The following is a 16,084-nucleotide window of genomic DNA, read 5'->3' as shown; positions in this document are numbered from 1 at the left end:
CTGCTCCCTCCACACCCCCCGTCCCTCCTGCCCCACCCTCCACAACCATTCCCCACCAACGCCCCCGGACCCGCAGTGTTGCAAGACAGGAGAGGCAGCCAGACCCCCACCCCTGAGCTTTCCTTTCCCTTCCTCCCTTCCCTCCCCTTCCAGCTCCCTCGTCCCAGGTTTCCCCCTCCCCTCTCCCACTCTCCTTCCTCCCTCCCCCCACCCCAGTTATGTTAAATAAAAAGATGTTTTTGTTTGAAAAACAGGTGTCTTTATTTGACAGTAGGTAGGGAGGGGAAAGCGGAAGGGGGTAGGGTGGAAGAAGGCCCCAGTGGGGCATGCAGGGAGAGGTCAGTCCTCCTCCTCCACCAGGAAGCTCTCCTGCAGGGCTTCCCGGATCCGGACGGCCCCCCGCTGGGCTTCCCGGACGGCAGCAGTGCGGGGCTGACCATAGTGGCCAGCCATGCGGTCAGCCTCAGCCATCCAGGCTGGCAGGAAAGCCTCCCCCTTTCTCTCACATAAATTGTGGAGCACACAACATGCTGCCACCACGGGAGGGATGTTGTGCTCGGCCAGGTCCAGACAGCTGAGGAGGCATCGAAAGCGGGCATCAAAACCCGAAGGCCCCCTCCACCACGATGCGGGCCCTGGTCAGCCTGGCATTGAAGGCCTGGCGGGAGGGATTGAGGTGCCCCGTGTAGGGCTTCATCAGCCACGGCTGCAGTGGGTAGGCGGCATCCCCCACCAGGCACACGGGCATGTCCACGTCCCCGACCCTGATGTGGCGGTCGGGGAAGAAAGTCCCGTCCTGCAGCCGCCGGCACACGGAGGAGTTGCGGTACACCCAGGCGTTGTGTGCTTTGCCGGACCAGCCCACATTAATGTCCGTGAACTGTCCCCGGTGGTCACACATGGCCTGCAGGATCATGGAGAAGTACCCCTTGCGGTTCACGTAACGGGAGGCCTGGTGTTCCGGGGCACGGATGGGGATGTGCATCCCGTCGATGGCCCCCCCCCGCAATTGGGGAAGCCGAGGGCGCCGAATCCCCGGATGACGGCGTCCGGGTCGGCGAGGCGGACCACCCTGCGGAGCAGCACCCGGTTGATGGCCTTGACCACCTGCAGAGAGAGACACAGCAAAGCGCCAATCAGTGGGGCGCCCGGGTGGCTGGGAGCATTCGTGCCCTGGCAGTGCCCCGCGCCCCACTCCCAGAAGCAACCCCCCTGGTGGCGTGTAGTACGGCCGGGACAGACCAACCCCTCCGGTGCGGGGCGCTTTCGCCTCCTCCCTCCCCCCCTTTGTCCCTGGGGCGGCCCATCCCCTCCTTGCAGCCCCCCTCCCTCCCCGGCGCAGTGGCCGGCGAGTGCCATACCTGCATGAGCACCGCTCCGATGGTGGATCTCCCCACGCCGAACTGGTTCCCGACGGATCGGTAGTTGTCCGGCGTGGAGAGCTTCCAAAAGAGGGCGATGGCCACCCGCTTCTGGAGGGGGATGGCGGGCCTCATGCGAGTGTCCCTTCTGCGCAGAGCAGGGGCGAGCCACTCGCAGAGCTCCAGGAAGGTGTCCCTCCTCATCCTGAAGTTCTGAGTCCACTGTCGGTCTTCCCAGCGCTCCAGGATGATGTGGTCCCACCAGTTGCTGCTGGTGTCCAGACGCCAGATGCGGCGGGGCACGCCAGTGCCGGGGCGCCGCCGCGGCTCCTCCACAGCCCCCAGGGCGGCCAGGCGGAGAGGCAGGGGGCTGACGTGCACCAGGAGGTGCCAGGCAGCCTCGAGCCATTGCTGGCAGGCTTGCAGCAGCAAGTCCAGAAAGTGCACCAGAAGGTGCAGGGCGAGCTCTGGCTCCATGTTGCCACCTGCGGCAGCGTCCCCGAAGGGAAGCACCGACACACCCGGGCGCAGAGACCAATGCTTTGCTTTCCCTCGGCAAGGTTGGCAAGCAAGCAGGAAAAGCTGAGAACCGGCTGTCCAGGGGGGGTCCCTTTAAGCACGAGTCTCAGATAGCCTCAGACAGCCTCAGACAGCAGCCACACAAAGCAACTACTGACCTGATGCCCTGCCAGAACCGGTTTCAGCCGCCCTTAAATGCCCCCCTGCGTCCAATCAGTGTGGACGCGCTAGTTCGAATTAGCAAAACGCTAATTCGAACTAGTTTTTAGTTCTAGATGCGTGTTCGAATTAGCTTAGTTCGAATTAACTAATTCGAACTAAGTTAGTTCGAATTAGCGCTGTAGTGTAGACATACCCTATGTTCTTCTTTGTTTTAATGTGTTTTTCTTAGTTTCTCTGTAACACCTAGCAACTAAACATGCTTTATTAGTATATCTTTTTCTTTTGTTAATAAAATCATCTTTTTTGAAGGTGATGATTTGATTCTTGTGTCCTAGGAAGTAGCAGGAGGTCTGTGTATGCGTGCCTAGACTGAGAGGTCAGCTATCAGAGACTGCAGTTTGTTTTCTTTCTTTTTTCTTTTTCAAGCTCTATTGTGGTAAGAAAGCTTGGGGTATTCCTCTGGGAGAAGTTCAAGTGACTCTTCCTGGGATTCAGAAGAAGTTTTTACACGTGATGGTGGCAGCCTATCTCCCATGGCCTGAGAGTCTGTGAGCTGGGGAAGTCTTTGTAAGCAGAAGCTATAGAGGCAAGGTATTTAAGGTCTCTTGTGGGCTCCCACCTTCTACACTCAGAGTGCCAGAGTGGGGAACAGCCCTGAGATAGACTCTTAGCCCTTCACAGACGATAATGCTCATAGCAACCTTAATAAACTCCAGATCAGTGAAAGCATTCCTTTCTGAAGAATATTTCCTGACAATGTTGCCAGGGATAGGGATAGACTCAAACCTTACTATAAAGGTATGGATGTGACTGGAGACTGGAACTGCTATGCCAGTGGTGAGCAATCTGCAGCCAATCAGGGTAATCCACTGGAAAAACTTAAATAACAAATAGTCTAGCAGCACCTTAAAGACTAACAAAACATGTTACAATAGCATCATGAGCTTTCATGGGCACAACCCACTTCTTCAGATGACTGGGGTAGTAAAAATCCAGATCCAAGAATAAATAAGGGAAGGCAGGGCTTCTAAAGTGGCTTCAAAGTGATCTATTGCAATGGTTGGGAGGTGCTGGTGTTATCACCTTTTCCAGCAGTGAGGAGAATGGTGGGGTTAAAAGAGGGTTGTCCTTGTCATCCCTCTGTTGTCTCCCCCTCCTCTGGGCAGCTTAGCAAGTGAAGACACTGGGATTATGATCTTCTCATCTTCCTTGGTATATGAGAGGTTGAGCTGCTCCTCAAAACCTAGGACAACAGTCCCCAGTAAGGCCAATAAGGCCCATGTAAGGTGGTAGCTCTGAATGGGGGCTCCCTGGAGGCTCCTCTGATGACATGAGGCACCTGTGCACCTACTGTGGCATCCATGCTGATACACTCGAAGAAATTGAGTTTGTATCCTTTTTCCCCTTCATCCTGAAGGATAATGAGCACATGCCTAGATTTCTGTTTGTTTACATTGAAGGGTTCCCCCCCCCAGCTTGGGTTTCACATTAGTAATTCAGATCTTGTCTGTCCCATTTTTCTTTGACAACCCTCTGGGCAACCAGAAATCTCAAAGTTTGTACAAATGAAGTTCTAGAAAATCCCACATCTGCTCCTCACTGAAACTTTGGAAACACTGCAGGAGAGAAAGCTTTTGAAGAATGTACCCAGGTTTGACACAAGCCCTAATGCATGCTCACACAGGACACTAGAAGCATAGTTAATTTTAGGCCCAAGATGACTAGTTACACCAGATGCATCCAATAAACCTGCCTGTTCTTTAATACCAAGTCACAGTACATTACTCTTATTAAAGGCTTAGCAAGATCCAAGATAGTAGAGAAGTGTCTAAATTCTTCCATGCTAATTTGAATCTCCCCACACCTTCACCGTTTGAGGTTCACTCAGTGCTGATAGCAACATTCTAGAATCATAGATTCTAGAACCAATCCTGCTTAATGCTCTCATTGGAGGTCTCTCAGCTTCTCTGTATTTGACAGTATAACAATAAAATGTCCAAAATCTCAACTAGGCCTGGCTGCTAAATAAAATAGTAGCTTCCTACAATCATAAAATGTCATGCCCATTCATGAAGTCATGGGATGATCTCACTTGGATAAATATCCTCTCTTTCTTCATCTCCCTGACCTTGAGTCTTTCTCCTTTTCTCTCTCTCAATGACAGAAGACAAATTTTCTTTGTTTAATGCACACAACAGCTTTGTGCCATGTATAAAAGTCAAACCCAATCGTTACACTAGCTGGAAATATGGGCCTTGATTTCTTCCTTTTTTATGGAAGTGGGACTTATCTGCATGTTTTCTTCAGTGTTGTTGGGCTGTTTGGGCACTTTGTCATTAGGGAGAGACCTTTAAAGTCTTGCTCCAGGTGCTGGAAATGGCAGGTCTCACTTTGCTCACTAAGGGTATGTCTACACTACCCTCCTAGTTCGAACTAGGAGGGTAATGTAGGCATACCGCACTTGTAAATGAAGCCCGGGATTTGAATTTGCATAAGCGGGGAGCCGCCTCATTTCATGAGGAGTAACGGTAGTTCGGAATAGGAAGCCTAGTTTGAACTACCTAGTTCGTGCCCCGTGTAGCCACGCTGCACGGGGTTCGAACCAGCAGGGTTTTAAAAATGGCGGCTCCCCACTTATGCAAATGAAGCCCAGGAACTAGTGGGGTAGTGTAGACATACCCTAAGGGCTTTAAAGATAAAGACCAGGCCCTTGAGCAGCATTGCCAGCCCACTGCCAAGGTTGGCTGAATATTTTCGTACTCACGGAGTGGCAGCAATTCTGGGATAAAGAGACAGGATGGCTGATAAACTTCAAAGCCCTAAATTGCATCCACCTGTTTGTAACCTGGCCTGCAGTTCCCGGCCCATGCTTTAAAAGGCTGCTGACTGGATCGTCCAGACTGACTGCTACGATACAAAAATGTGGCTAAGTCACAGTGTGGCGGTGGGCTAGCAATGCAGACAGTCGGATGTGTGGTGATGGAGTGTAGAATTAGATGATTGGTGGGTGGACTGTACCAGGTTGTGCTCAACGATGCTAATGGCTGAACAAGCTAGATACCAATGTGTGATGCATACAAAAGACAATAAGTTGCTACGGTGTTTGGGTTCCTGATGTTGTTGGGGAAATATTTATACCTTCTCTAAAATGTGGCTACCCTGGATTCAAAAATAAATCTCTTCATATTAGGTTTTGTAACTCACTCCCTGTGATGGTGTTTACAGCTGTCCAAGGTATGGCTAAGGGGACCCTTCCCCCTCCTTTACCACCAGCTGAAGGAACCTGGGGAGCACAAGCTGGTAGCTGACTATAACTGCCATCCCAAGAGTGGAAGACTGTTGACATGCGACCTGCCCACTAGGTCTGCTAGCCACATGTGAACTCTGCTACACCACTCTCTTAAACTGCAGCTTATTTTGGAACTTAATATTATTTGACACAGGAACTGACATCAGATCAGGTCAGTGGCCAGCTAATCAGTAATCTCTCTGATATCGCATGATTCAGGGGAATATGCAAGAAACACAATGATGGACAATGGAATATTCAGCTTACTGAGGGTCTTTTTTCCAGTTAGAGGTAAGCTCATCCGCTATACACCAGAGTTTTACATCTCTTCTAATTTTTTAATCCTAGCTAATGTAACTGTGAATGTTCTCATTATCTGTATTAATGTCAGAACTGCTCAGAGTGGCACTTAGTTTGTGAGAAGCACCTTTCTGCATCTCATTTGTGCAATGCAGCTTTCTTGCCCTGAGCCTTAGCGGTGGGTGTATGTGCTTTCACGTAGTCTGGGCTCATCTCGTCTGTCCAGATACCACCATGCAAATATGTCCTGTGCTCTGAGGATTTACTCTGTCCCTTCATTAGCATTACTATCTTGAGGTCACAGGGGATACAGAGTTAATTATTCACTGTTTCTAGGAAAGGGGGAATGGTGTCTTGTGGTTTTAAAGCTTATTTCAACATTGAAGCTAAACTTCCATGAAATCCACAGTTGTATGAATTTCCTTTGGCTGGCAATTTTCAGTGAGAGCTGCAAAGTGTGTAGCATGGAAAATATCCATAGGAACTGTGTTGTCAGCAGTCTTTATCCTAATTAGAACTAGCCAGCTGAATCTACCTTTGAAAACAGGAGGTGGGGGCAGGGATTTGGGTCCGGGGTCTCCTCTCGGACAATGCTCTGAAGCTTACTTATATTAAATGACATGGCCTCTACACAATCCCATTGTAGTAGTTTTCTGCCTAGCTTGGGAACCATTTTTGAGCAGTAGTTATAAGGTGCACCAGATTACAATACTTCATAGATTGAAGTATAAATGTCTTGCCTCCTTCTTTGTTCTTGGATAGATGAAGGGGAAAAACCCTCACATATCTTTTATCATGTTATTTAAAGCAGATTTAAATCTAGTTTGTTTCTGATTTTTTTTTTTTTTTAGTTTTGCAAAGATCTTGCCAGACTTTAAGTGTTTTAGGTTGTCTTGTACCCACTCCAAGTGGGGAAACCTATCTGGGAGGGCAGAAGATGGGGTTAGAAGGTGTTCCTCTTAACCCTGGACATGGTTTGGTTCAAATAGACATGACAAGTATCTCTCATGTCTCATGGAAGGTCCCTCAGCTAAGGCTGTGATAAGCATTTTCTAAAAGGACTTACAGGGAAAGAGGCTTTGTTATCTCAGGAACAGAAGAGAAGTACTGGAGCATGGATGCCTTCCTCCATGCTGAAGCCTGATACTGAATCCTAGGCCAAAAATGGGTCATCCTGTATAGGCATTCTATAAAGTGCTGCCAGAACAGAGTCTACTGATTTAGGATCTGAACTCTTTGGGCTGAAATAAGGACAGTGGCTCTAATGGTGGCAGAAGTTCCAAGAGATCACATAAGGTACGTCACAAGGATTTCATCTGCTCTCACCATACCTGCTTTCTCACATCCAAGTTTGGTTTTGTCTGCGAGAAAGCATCAGGAGTCACTCCTTCCAAAAGCTCTGTTGGAGAGGATGTCAAAACACTCAGACCAGCTGTTGATGCTAAGACCAAATTATTATCCATTTGGACCTGCTGGATCAATTCAGAGGCGTTTCTTCCGAAACCCCTTTTTTCTCCCTTATCCTCTAATTACAGGTAGATTAGCTCTTGGGCCTGTGAAAAAAATCACTACCTGGATCAAACTGATGCTGTCATTGGAGCCATGAGGTCCACGGTTCTTGCCATAATTGAGTAAAGCACTCTACTTGCCATTCTTCTGCACCTTCATCTCTAGAGGAGCCTAGTTTGGGCACAGACACTCCTTAGGAGTTCAGCTGAGAGCCTGGGGATCTCTAGAGTTTAACTTTTGTGCACCTTGGAGCTTTTGGCCTTATGGTTCTTTGTCTCCTATATCACTAGTCTTTTGGAATAATGCTGACAAGTCCAAGGCCTTCTATAAATAAAAAAAATAAAAATGTTTCCTGTGGATCTTCTGAGAAAGTCCCAACAGCTGGTGCCCCCCATGTGCCCAAAACCTCAGGAATCAACAGCTGTAATTGGAAGGAGTGCTAGAGAACTAGACAATTGTTGGTGTTATGCCCCAGTTCCATTTAAATATGTTGGATGACTACAGAGGAGTTTCTTCATAGGCCTCTTTTCCTCCCCTATCTTCCAACATCAGGTAGATGAATTCTTAGTGCATCTTGAGCGCTGTCAGGGTCTTCCAAGACTTCGAGCAGAATAGTTATGGCTATTTATTCCCTTAAAATCTTTGCTAAAGCCACATACTTTCTGATACCTTGGTCTCCAGAGAAAAGAGAGGGCTCTTTCATCAAATGTGATTTTGCTACAGCAAATGCAGGATGTCTGGAACCATCCTGCCATCGCAGCTTCTGTCTTAAGGAAACCCATTCCTTTGCACCAGGAAGGACAGGTTCTCCCCCCCCCCCCCCAATGCTACCACAGAATTGCTTGTGTTGCCTGCCACAAGTGAAGTCAAGAGCTGGGAAATAAATTACTTCACTGTCTTTGAAAGAAAGTCCAGCTGAAGAGTGACAAACACTCACCTCTGCTAATAATCAGGCATTTCAGGCCAGATCTAAATTTTTTGTTCTGGTCTAAAGATGCCTTTTAAACCCAGCATTTTTCTGAGAGAAGACAAGAGTTCCTGGAATTGCTTAAGGATGGCCAAAGAATGTCAAATGCTCTGTTTCCTTTGATATTTTGGATACAGTTTTTTTTTCCACTTTGTCTCCTTCAGGAGATATTCCAGACTTGGGAATTCTGGTCTCTCTCTTGAGGTCCAGGTAAAAGTTATATGCTTTCCTTTGAAGGCACAGACCTCTTCAGCTCCAAGATGGATAAGGTCTCAGGAAAAAAAAAAAGAAGAAAACATCTATAGTGAAATCTCTGGGTCTGAAATCAACTGGTCTTTCACAGGACATCTTCATAAGGGGCAGTTACAGCATTGGTGATGGGTCATGAAGAGGAGAGATTTAGGTTACCCAGAAGGTTCATCTGTCCATATCAGAGGAAACAAAGATCATTATTCTTTACCTTGGCAACAGCAACTACTGATGATGCTATACTTAGGCAGAAAATCTGAGAATGTATGAAACACCTTGAATTCATTTTGCAGTAGCTGTAGCCACATCCATCATCTTCTTCCATTCTTTGGGCCCATTAGTCTGTTTTTTTCAAGCATGGCAAGTCATTTCTTTGAACCGTTGTGTCAGAGTGTGTTGAATGGGGTGCCCCAGTGTTCCCTCTTAGCTGGGTGGCAGCACAGCTTCACAGGTGAGTAATCAGCTCCGCCCAGTCAGAGGCTCAGGGCTCTGTGCATGGAGCTCACTGGGCGGGGCTGATTAATCACCTGTGAAGCTGTGCTGCCCCACATCTTAGAGGGAACACTGGGGTGCTCCTTCCAATTCAAAGCCAGACCAAGACTAAATCCTTCCACACCTTACTTTTTCAAGGACTCTTCTAATGAGAAAACTGGTGTGAGAAGAGGTCATGACCCTGTAAATGTGGGGTCATCTAGATATGGACTCGGTGTAAACAAGTCAAAAACAAGACCGGCAAGGATCCACAATATAGGGATGTAAGCAACTAATCGAGTAGTTGCTACCTAATAAGCATAAACTCATTGGGTAGTCGAGTGACTAATCGCTTCCCTCCCTCCCCCGCTGCCTCTGTGTCACCATCTCCATGGTGCAGGATGGGGCAGGGGAGGCAGAGCTGCAGCATCCTGGGGGCAGCATGAACTGGGACTGTTCAGTTCTGCTTTGCACCGCCCCCGGGAGCTACTGCAGGGTAACCCAATGTGGGGTTAGATCCCAGGGGCAACTCTGCACTCTATCTGTAGTAAGACCCCACCGGGCTCTTATTACTTTTAAAGTAGAGCCCTCCCCTCCTTATTGACTAATCGATGGAAATTCCATCGACTACTTGATTAGTCAATTAACCAATAGTTAACATCCCTGCCACAATGAGTAGTGGACACCAATGTTCTCTCTAATCTTTTCCATCCACCTGTGCATTTTTCCATCCATGTGTGGAATAATTTTTATGTGCACTGAGGTATGTGAGAATGTGCACCTCCAGTAGAAACAAAGAACCTAGCTGCAGGTGCTCTGCTAATTGAATCTCTCCTGAGCACCTACACAAGCATACAGCTTATGGGGATCACTGGTGGACACCTTTCTTTTATGCTGGGGGTAAAAGCTTCCGTACCTTTCCTCCAATTCCTTTAATCCCCTGAGTACTGAGAGAGTTTTGCTAGGACAGCCAGTGATCTGTCACACCAGAATGAGCTCAGGAATCCTAACTCTCAGCCTCTGGTCTGTCCAAAAATAATCACCCATTCACTTTCCCCGGCTACATCTAGACTGCAAGCCTCTTTCGAAAACAAGTGTCTATACTACAATCAGTACTTTCGAAAAAGCAAGCCGCTTTTTCGAAAGAGAGCACTCAGGCAGTCTGGATGTTCTCTTTCGAAAAAGCACAGTTTGCAATACATAGCACCTTTTTTCAAAAGACCACTTTCAAAAAAAGGTGTTCTTCCTCGTAAAATGAGGTTTTCTGCAGCCAAAAAACCTGCCGCATTCTTTTGATTTACTTTCGAAAGAACGCAGTAGCAGTCTAGATGCAGGGGAAGTTTTTTCGAAAAACGGCAATTTTCGAAAAAACCCTCTAGTCTAGACACACTCCCTGAGTCAAGATCTCTTGTTCTAGCAGAGTGGTGCAGCAGGATCCCCAGTCCTCTACCAGTACTTCTTAGCCACAATAATTCTTACTCTTGCTGTTCTCCTCCTTTGCTTTGCAGCCCAGCTACAGATAAGACTATGGAGATAGAGAAGGTAGGGAACTTATTGTTGGGGGCCCCAATGATACAGCACATGCTGAGGACTACAACGTAAGTGTGGCTGCATATATGTGCAAATATGTATGCAAATATACGCAAATAGCTTCTTTCACACTGACAGGCGTGAATACAAAGATTAAGGCAAGATTACACAAAATACAGGCCCCAGTTAAGTCAGTTCTGCTGATATTAATAAAATACAATATTTACCCGATTGCCACCCATATGACCGCACTTTTAATGAGCAGTGACAGTCCAGGAATTTAACTACTAAAATGCGCATCAACAGAAGACCATTATATTGCCTTTTTTTGTTCTGGCTCCCACCCGTGGGCTGCGTGTTGAGCCCTGCGTATACCCAAACTGCACTGTGGGCCACAAACAAATAGGCTGTGTGTTGAGTAGCCCTGGTCTAGAGTGTTATGGTTGAGCCCCAACTGTCAAATGCTCTTCAAAAATGGTCCTCGAGCTACATTTGCAATTTCTTCAGAGGGAATCTGTGGAAGCTTCACATTCAGAGAACAGTTGTTATTGCTTGTGAGTACCCCTTTCTTCCTATACTCTTCTCTTCTCGGCCCTGTGGAATCCCAGGCGGTCCTTCCAACACAGGTGCTGTTACCTTAAGTTCTCTGAAGAGGTCATAGATGAAGTGGGGAGATAAGCAAACAGAACCAGAACAATTTTTTAAAAATGAAAACTAAGGGTTGAAAAAGAGCTTGTGTTTATAAATTCAATGGCTGATTTTCCCCAACTCTCTTGACTCTGAATAATATGAAAATGAAATCTTTTGAGCATGTGGCATAAGAGAAGACAGACTTGAAAGTAGTGTAAAAAATCAAATATAATGGAATACCAAACTCCACCATTAGACCTGTTAAGGAAAAGGAGTTCTTTTCACTCTTCCCTGCTTCTTCCTTTTGCTTAAACATGAGTCCATATGTAACTTGCAGCAGAGAACTTTAGGAGAGGATTCTTCTAAATGTAATGTGGACAAATTGCTACAGAGGAGGACAAAAGAACACCAAAAGCACACACGGACAAAATCAAAGAGGCAGACACAAAATGAGTTACACCTAGCAATGGACACAAACAGCACTAAGAAGATGTTCTTTATTAGGAGTAAGAGACCGATGAATGAAAGCATGGTGAAGGAGAAATAATTACAGATGGCATCAAGATGACTGAAGTGTTCAATGCCTATTTTGCTTGAGACTTCACTAATTGTGACTAGATACTCAACACAATCAACAACAAAGGGGAAGGAACACAAGCCAAAACAGAGAAAGAACAGGTTAAAAAATACTAGGGGACAGTCCCCTGTATTCGCTATACTCACCAACTCCTCTGTCTCTGGGGGTAGGAAGGCCCAGCTCTCCCTCCAGCCGCTAGGTAGGGCCGGGGCTGCACCAGCCCCAGGGCGGGGAGGGCCGGGGCCATGCCAGTCCTGGTCTTGCAGCCCCACCCTCCCTGGCTGCCAAGGCTGCAGCCAGCCCCGGCCTCTCAGCCCCCCAGCTGCAGCCAGCCTCAGCCTCTCAGCCCCCCAGCTGCAGCCAGCCTCAGCCTCTCAGCTCCCCCCCACCCCCAGCTGCCTGGGCTGTGCTAGTCCTGACCTCTCAGCCCCACCCTCCCTGACCGCTGGGGCCACAGCCAACCCCAGCCTCTAAGTCCCCTCCGGTACCTCTCCACCCCCACAGCAGCGCATGCTTCCCTGCCAGCCAAATCTGGCACAACGCCTCAGGGTTTCCTCCTCTTCCCCTCCCTCGTAGGAAGCTGGTGCTGCTGGCACTGTAATCTTGCAGAGGGTGGGGTTTGAGGCTGGAGCACCAGGCAGGTGGCAGCCTGAAGTGACGGTTCCCTGTTGGGTCCTGGAGCACCGGAACCCAAAGCACAGCGAGGAGCTGTTGCCGCCATCCCCTGGCCCTCCTGCAGGGGAGCTGGGTGCTAGCGGGGAGCCCAGGGCATCTACTGAGGAAGGGCCAGGGGAACCCCAAGCCATGACTGCCGCTTCCCCTTCTGGGGACTCTGTTTGGGCTGGGCAATGCAGAGTGATGTGATGATGTCACTCTGTCACCCTGCAGGAAAAGTTTTTTGTGTGCGTGTGTGTATATATATACACAATATACAGGGCTCACCAAGCGGCAGCAAGCTCCGCTCGCCAGCCGCGCGGTTCTACGCTGATCGCTCTGCGCCAGCTCTTCCGGGGTGTAATCTACTCGCCACGAGCAGATTACATTGTCGGTCGATGTCTGTGTCTGTGTCTCTCATCTAACTTAAGTCACCAAGGTCTGACAAACTTCACTCCAGAATACTTAAAGAACTAGTTAAAGCAATCTTTGAATTGTTAGTAATGATCTTTGAGAACTCATGAAGGCTGGGTGACATCCCTCATGACTGGGAGAGAGCCAACATAGTACCTACCTTTAAAAAGGGGAACAAAGACGACCTCGGGAATTACAGACCAGTCAGCCTAACTTATGATACCTGGAAAGATACTGGAACAAATTATTAAAACAGTGTTTGTAAGCCCCTACAGGATAACAGAATAGTCAAAATGAATGCGTCAAGAGCCAATTACACCAAACCAACCTCATTTCCATTTGACACTGTTGTTGGCTTACTGTAGTGATAGTCCAACTGAAACTTGGAAGCCATCAGTGGCTTTTTAATGTGTCTACTGCAGCTGTGTATGGCACATGATACTAAAATATTTCGTGATTTATAATTATTAACCATTCTAAGTTATTAACCAATGAGGATGCTTTTACTATATTATTAACCAATAGTAGTAAATAAAATAATTAGCCAGTCATTTTGCTGCGAGAAAAATATATACATAGTACAGTGTTATCTGGTACACTTAGGGACTAGGGCGTTCCAGTTATCTAAAAATTCCGGTTATCTGAGGATTCCATCAACCTAGGAAAAACCAATGGACAATAATAGTAAAACTCAAGTTTTTAATATTGGTAGTTTTGTAGTGTGAGGCAGCTGGTCTCACATTTTCTATTTTGAGTTAAAGATTATTAGTACTTCTTAAATAAAGAATTGTTAAGCTAATCATGGTAAACCAAGCCAGGCCTGTGCGCCTGAAAATGTGACAGTATTGCTGGGGGCAATGCCGGTTAACAAAGTTTTCTGGTTAACAGAGTGCCGGATAACCAAGGTTTCACTGTAATTGAAACAATGAATTCACACTATCGTGACTCTTTTGAGTAATGATGATTGCTAATTTGGCTCCTGAACAAGAACTGAGTAACACTGACCTAGTGGATGGGGGAGGGGAGCTGTAGTCACACAAGGGGTGTAAGCGACTAGTTGACTAGTGACTCAACTAGTTGCTTTCCTCCCCCCCGCCTTCACCCCCCGCTGCCTCTATCAGGGAGAGGCAGCAAGGATGTGGAGCAGGAGCTGGCACTGGGGGGAGCTGGCTTAAAAAGCCAGTTCCCCCTCAGCACCATCTCCGCTGGGGGGGGCAGGGGAGGCAGAGGTACAGCAGGGGACCGGGTGCAAGCTGGGAATCAGCTGATTCCTAGCTCACACCCAGTGCCCCCCACCCCCACACACATTTGTGCTTTTTTAATTTAAGAGCATCCAGGCTCTTAATACATTTAAAAGGCTAAAGTACAGCAGGGGGACCAGGTGTCCCAGCTGGCACCTGGTCTCCCTGCTGCACTTTAGCCTTTTAAATGTATTAAGAGACTTGCAGCTCTTAATACATTTAAAAGGCAGAGCCGCAGCTCTGCATTTCCCCCTCTCCCCCCATATCAACTAACCAACCAGTCGATGGAAATTCCACTGACTAGACAATTAGCTGATTAAATGCCATTTAACATCCCCAAGTCACACTATAGCTTGATTTTAGTAAGGTTTTTGATTCAATCCTACTTGCAACTCTCACAAGCAAACTAGGGAGATGTGGTCTAGCTGAAACTACTGGATAGTAGCCATCAGTGGTTCTCTGCCAGAATAGCAAAATGTATCAACTGGGGTCCCACAGGGTCTGTCCAGGATTTAGTACCATTCCCTATTTTCATTAATGACTTGCATAGTAGAAGGCAGGCATTTAAGGGTTGCAGATGACTGCAAGCTGGAAGGTGTTCCTAGTACTTTGGAGGAGAAGAATGAGAATTCAAAATGACTGAGACAAATTAGAGAGTTCCACTGCATTCATTAGGGGGCAGTTAGGGAAAGAAACTAGCAATGGAGGGCTTTGTCCCATTTGCAGGGGTAGTGTTTCCAGTTCACCTAGCCAGGAAATGCCCTGTAGTCTTGGCAATTCTGTAAAAGCAGGTAAACTGTCATTCAGTTCGCTCAACATATATCAGCTTCAGGCAATTGTCTAACTCATTTCAGTTAAGGGTCCCTTGCAAAGCCCTCAAAGCTTTAGCGGTGACAGCCAGGATAAAAGTGTAGAAGGCTACAGCTTGTCCTCCCGGAGAGATGAACAGCTGGGGTCAGGGAGATATGCCTGCAGCCTGGTAATTAGGCACAGCATGAAGCTGGAGTCATTCCTCTACCATAGCAGATAAAGAGCACTGCTGGTGGCAGAAGCCTCGGCCCAAAGCTCCAGAAAATTACAGTAAACTGGACAAGTAAACTGGATGCAGTGGACAAGGAGTCTGTGGAGTCAGCAGCAACTGAGAAAATCTGCAGCCATTCCATTCAAATTAAAATACCAAGTCTTATAAATAAACATGAAATTGAATATGCTCAGAAAAGCAGCCAGTGTTTTCCACCTGTCTCCTTTTCCAATATGGGGTAGATTTTTATCCTGACAATTGCTAAGAGAAAAGCTGGAGCTTGTGGCAAGAGGGAGAAGCTGAAGCTATAGGCACCTAGGAGACAATTTGGGACTGTAGGCTAAGCACACTTACTGAATGTTTCTAAATGATCAGCAATGAAGCAGAAAGCTATACTGATATTTATATTGTCATCTTTCAGTTTCAGCATTGAGATGAACGGGCAGTTCACATCTCCTAGAGCAATTGTTTCAGGCTGCTGGTAGACTCAGGCTCTCTCTACACTTAAAAGTTTGTAAACCACTTCCACCAGTAAAGCAGCAAATACTATGGGACCGCATGGGCTCCCAACCCTGTAGCCTGGTCATACTAGGGATGTTAACAAACAAGTAATTTACGAGTTGAGTCGTCTAGTCTAGTCGAGTCCTGCTAGGGCCAGCCCGGGGCCAGTGGGAAGGCCCGCGGACTCCGCCATGAGGGTGTCACGAGGGTGCGGAAGCAGTCACGCAGAGCCCGGAGTCAGTGGGACTTCCTGCTGGCCCCGGGCTGCATGTGGATGCCAGCTTTGAAATGTACAAGAGACCCCAGCTAATCCTGGGCTCCGCTTGGCATTTCAAAGTGGCAGTGCTGCACAGAACCCGGGATCAGCTGGGGAGTCGATTAGTCAACTAGCCCTTAACATCCTTAGTTCACACTAGCACTTTACAGCATTCTAACTTACTGAGCTTGGTGGGAGGTGTTTTTTCACACCCTTGAGCAAGCAAGTTACAGCACTGTAAAGTGCCAGTGTAGACTTAGCCTCAGGAGCACCAGTTTACCCTCAGGTTGTTTTCACATTTATCTTCAGATCCATTAAGTCAAGATTTTTTAAAAACTCAATTCTGCAACAAACTTCTGCAATCATTTTCATGAAATACACACTCCTGCTCACCATCTAATTTGACTTGGGCCAAGAGTATTACTGCTTCCCT

General features: G+C 47.5%; 1 protein-coding gene across 1 annotated transcript; it reads right to left on the bottom strand.

The window, feature by feature from the left end:
• Positions 1-219: 219 nt before the first annotated feature.
• Positions 220-16,081, bottom strand: LOC142819314 (uncharacterized). Its single transcript, XM_075905324.2, has 2 exons — positions 1,362-16,081; positions 220-1,107 (listed from the first exon to the last, which is right to left on the bottom strand). The coding sequence occupies exons 1-2, from the start codon at positions 1,836-1,838 to the stop codon at positions 937-939; spliced, it is 648 nt and encodes a 215-aa protein (XP_075761439.2). The 5' UTR covers positions 1,839-16,081; the 3' UTR covers positions 220-936.
• Positions 16,082-16,084: the final 3 nt, after the last annotated feature.

Source organism: Pelodiscus sinensis, chromosome 1 (genome assembly GCF_052426305.1).
Source record: "Pelodiscus sinensis isolate ZL-2025 chromosome 1, ASM5242630v1, whole genome shotgun sequence".
Lineage (NCBI taxonomy): Eukaryota > Metazoa > Chordata > Testudines > Trionychidae > Pelodiscus > Pelodiscus sinensis.
Note: the sequence above shows the minus strand (reverse complement) of the source record. Positions and strands in the feature narration are given on the sequence as shown.

Bases quoted from the DNA above. Each gene is read 5' to 3' on its own strand.
- LOC142819314 (XM_075905324.2), bottom strand. From the start codon at position 1,838: ATGGAGCCAGAGCTCGCCCTGCACCTTCTGGTGCACTTTCTGGACTTG. The intron at 1,108-1,361 runs GTATGGCACTCG...CTCTCTCTGCAG, and splicing joins TCGGAGCGGTGCTCATGCAG to GTGGTCAAGGCCATCAACCG.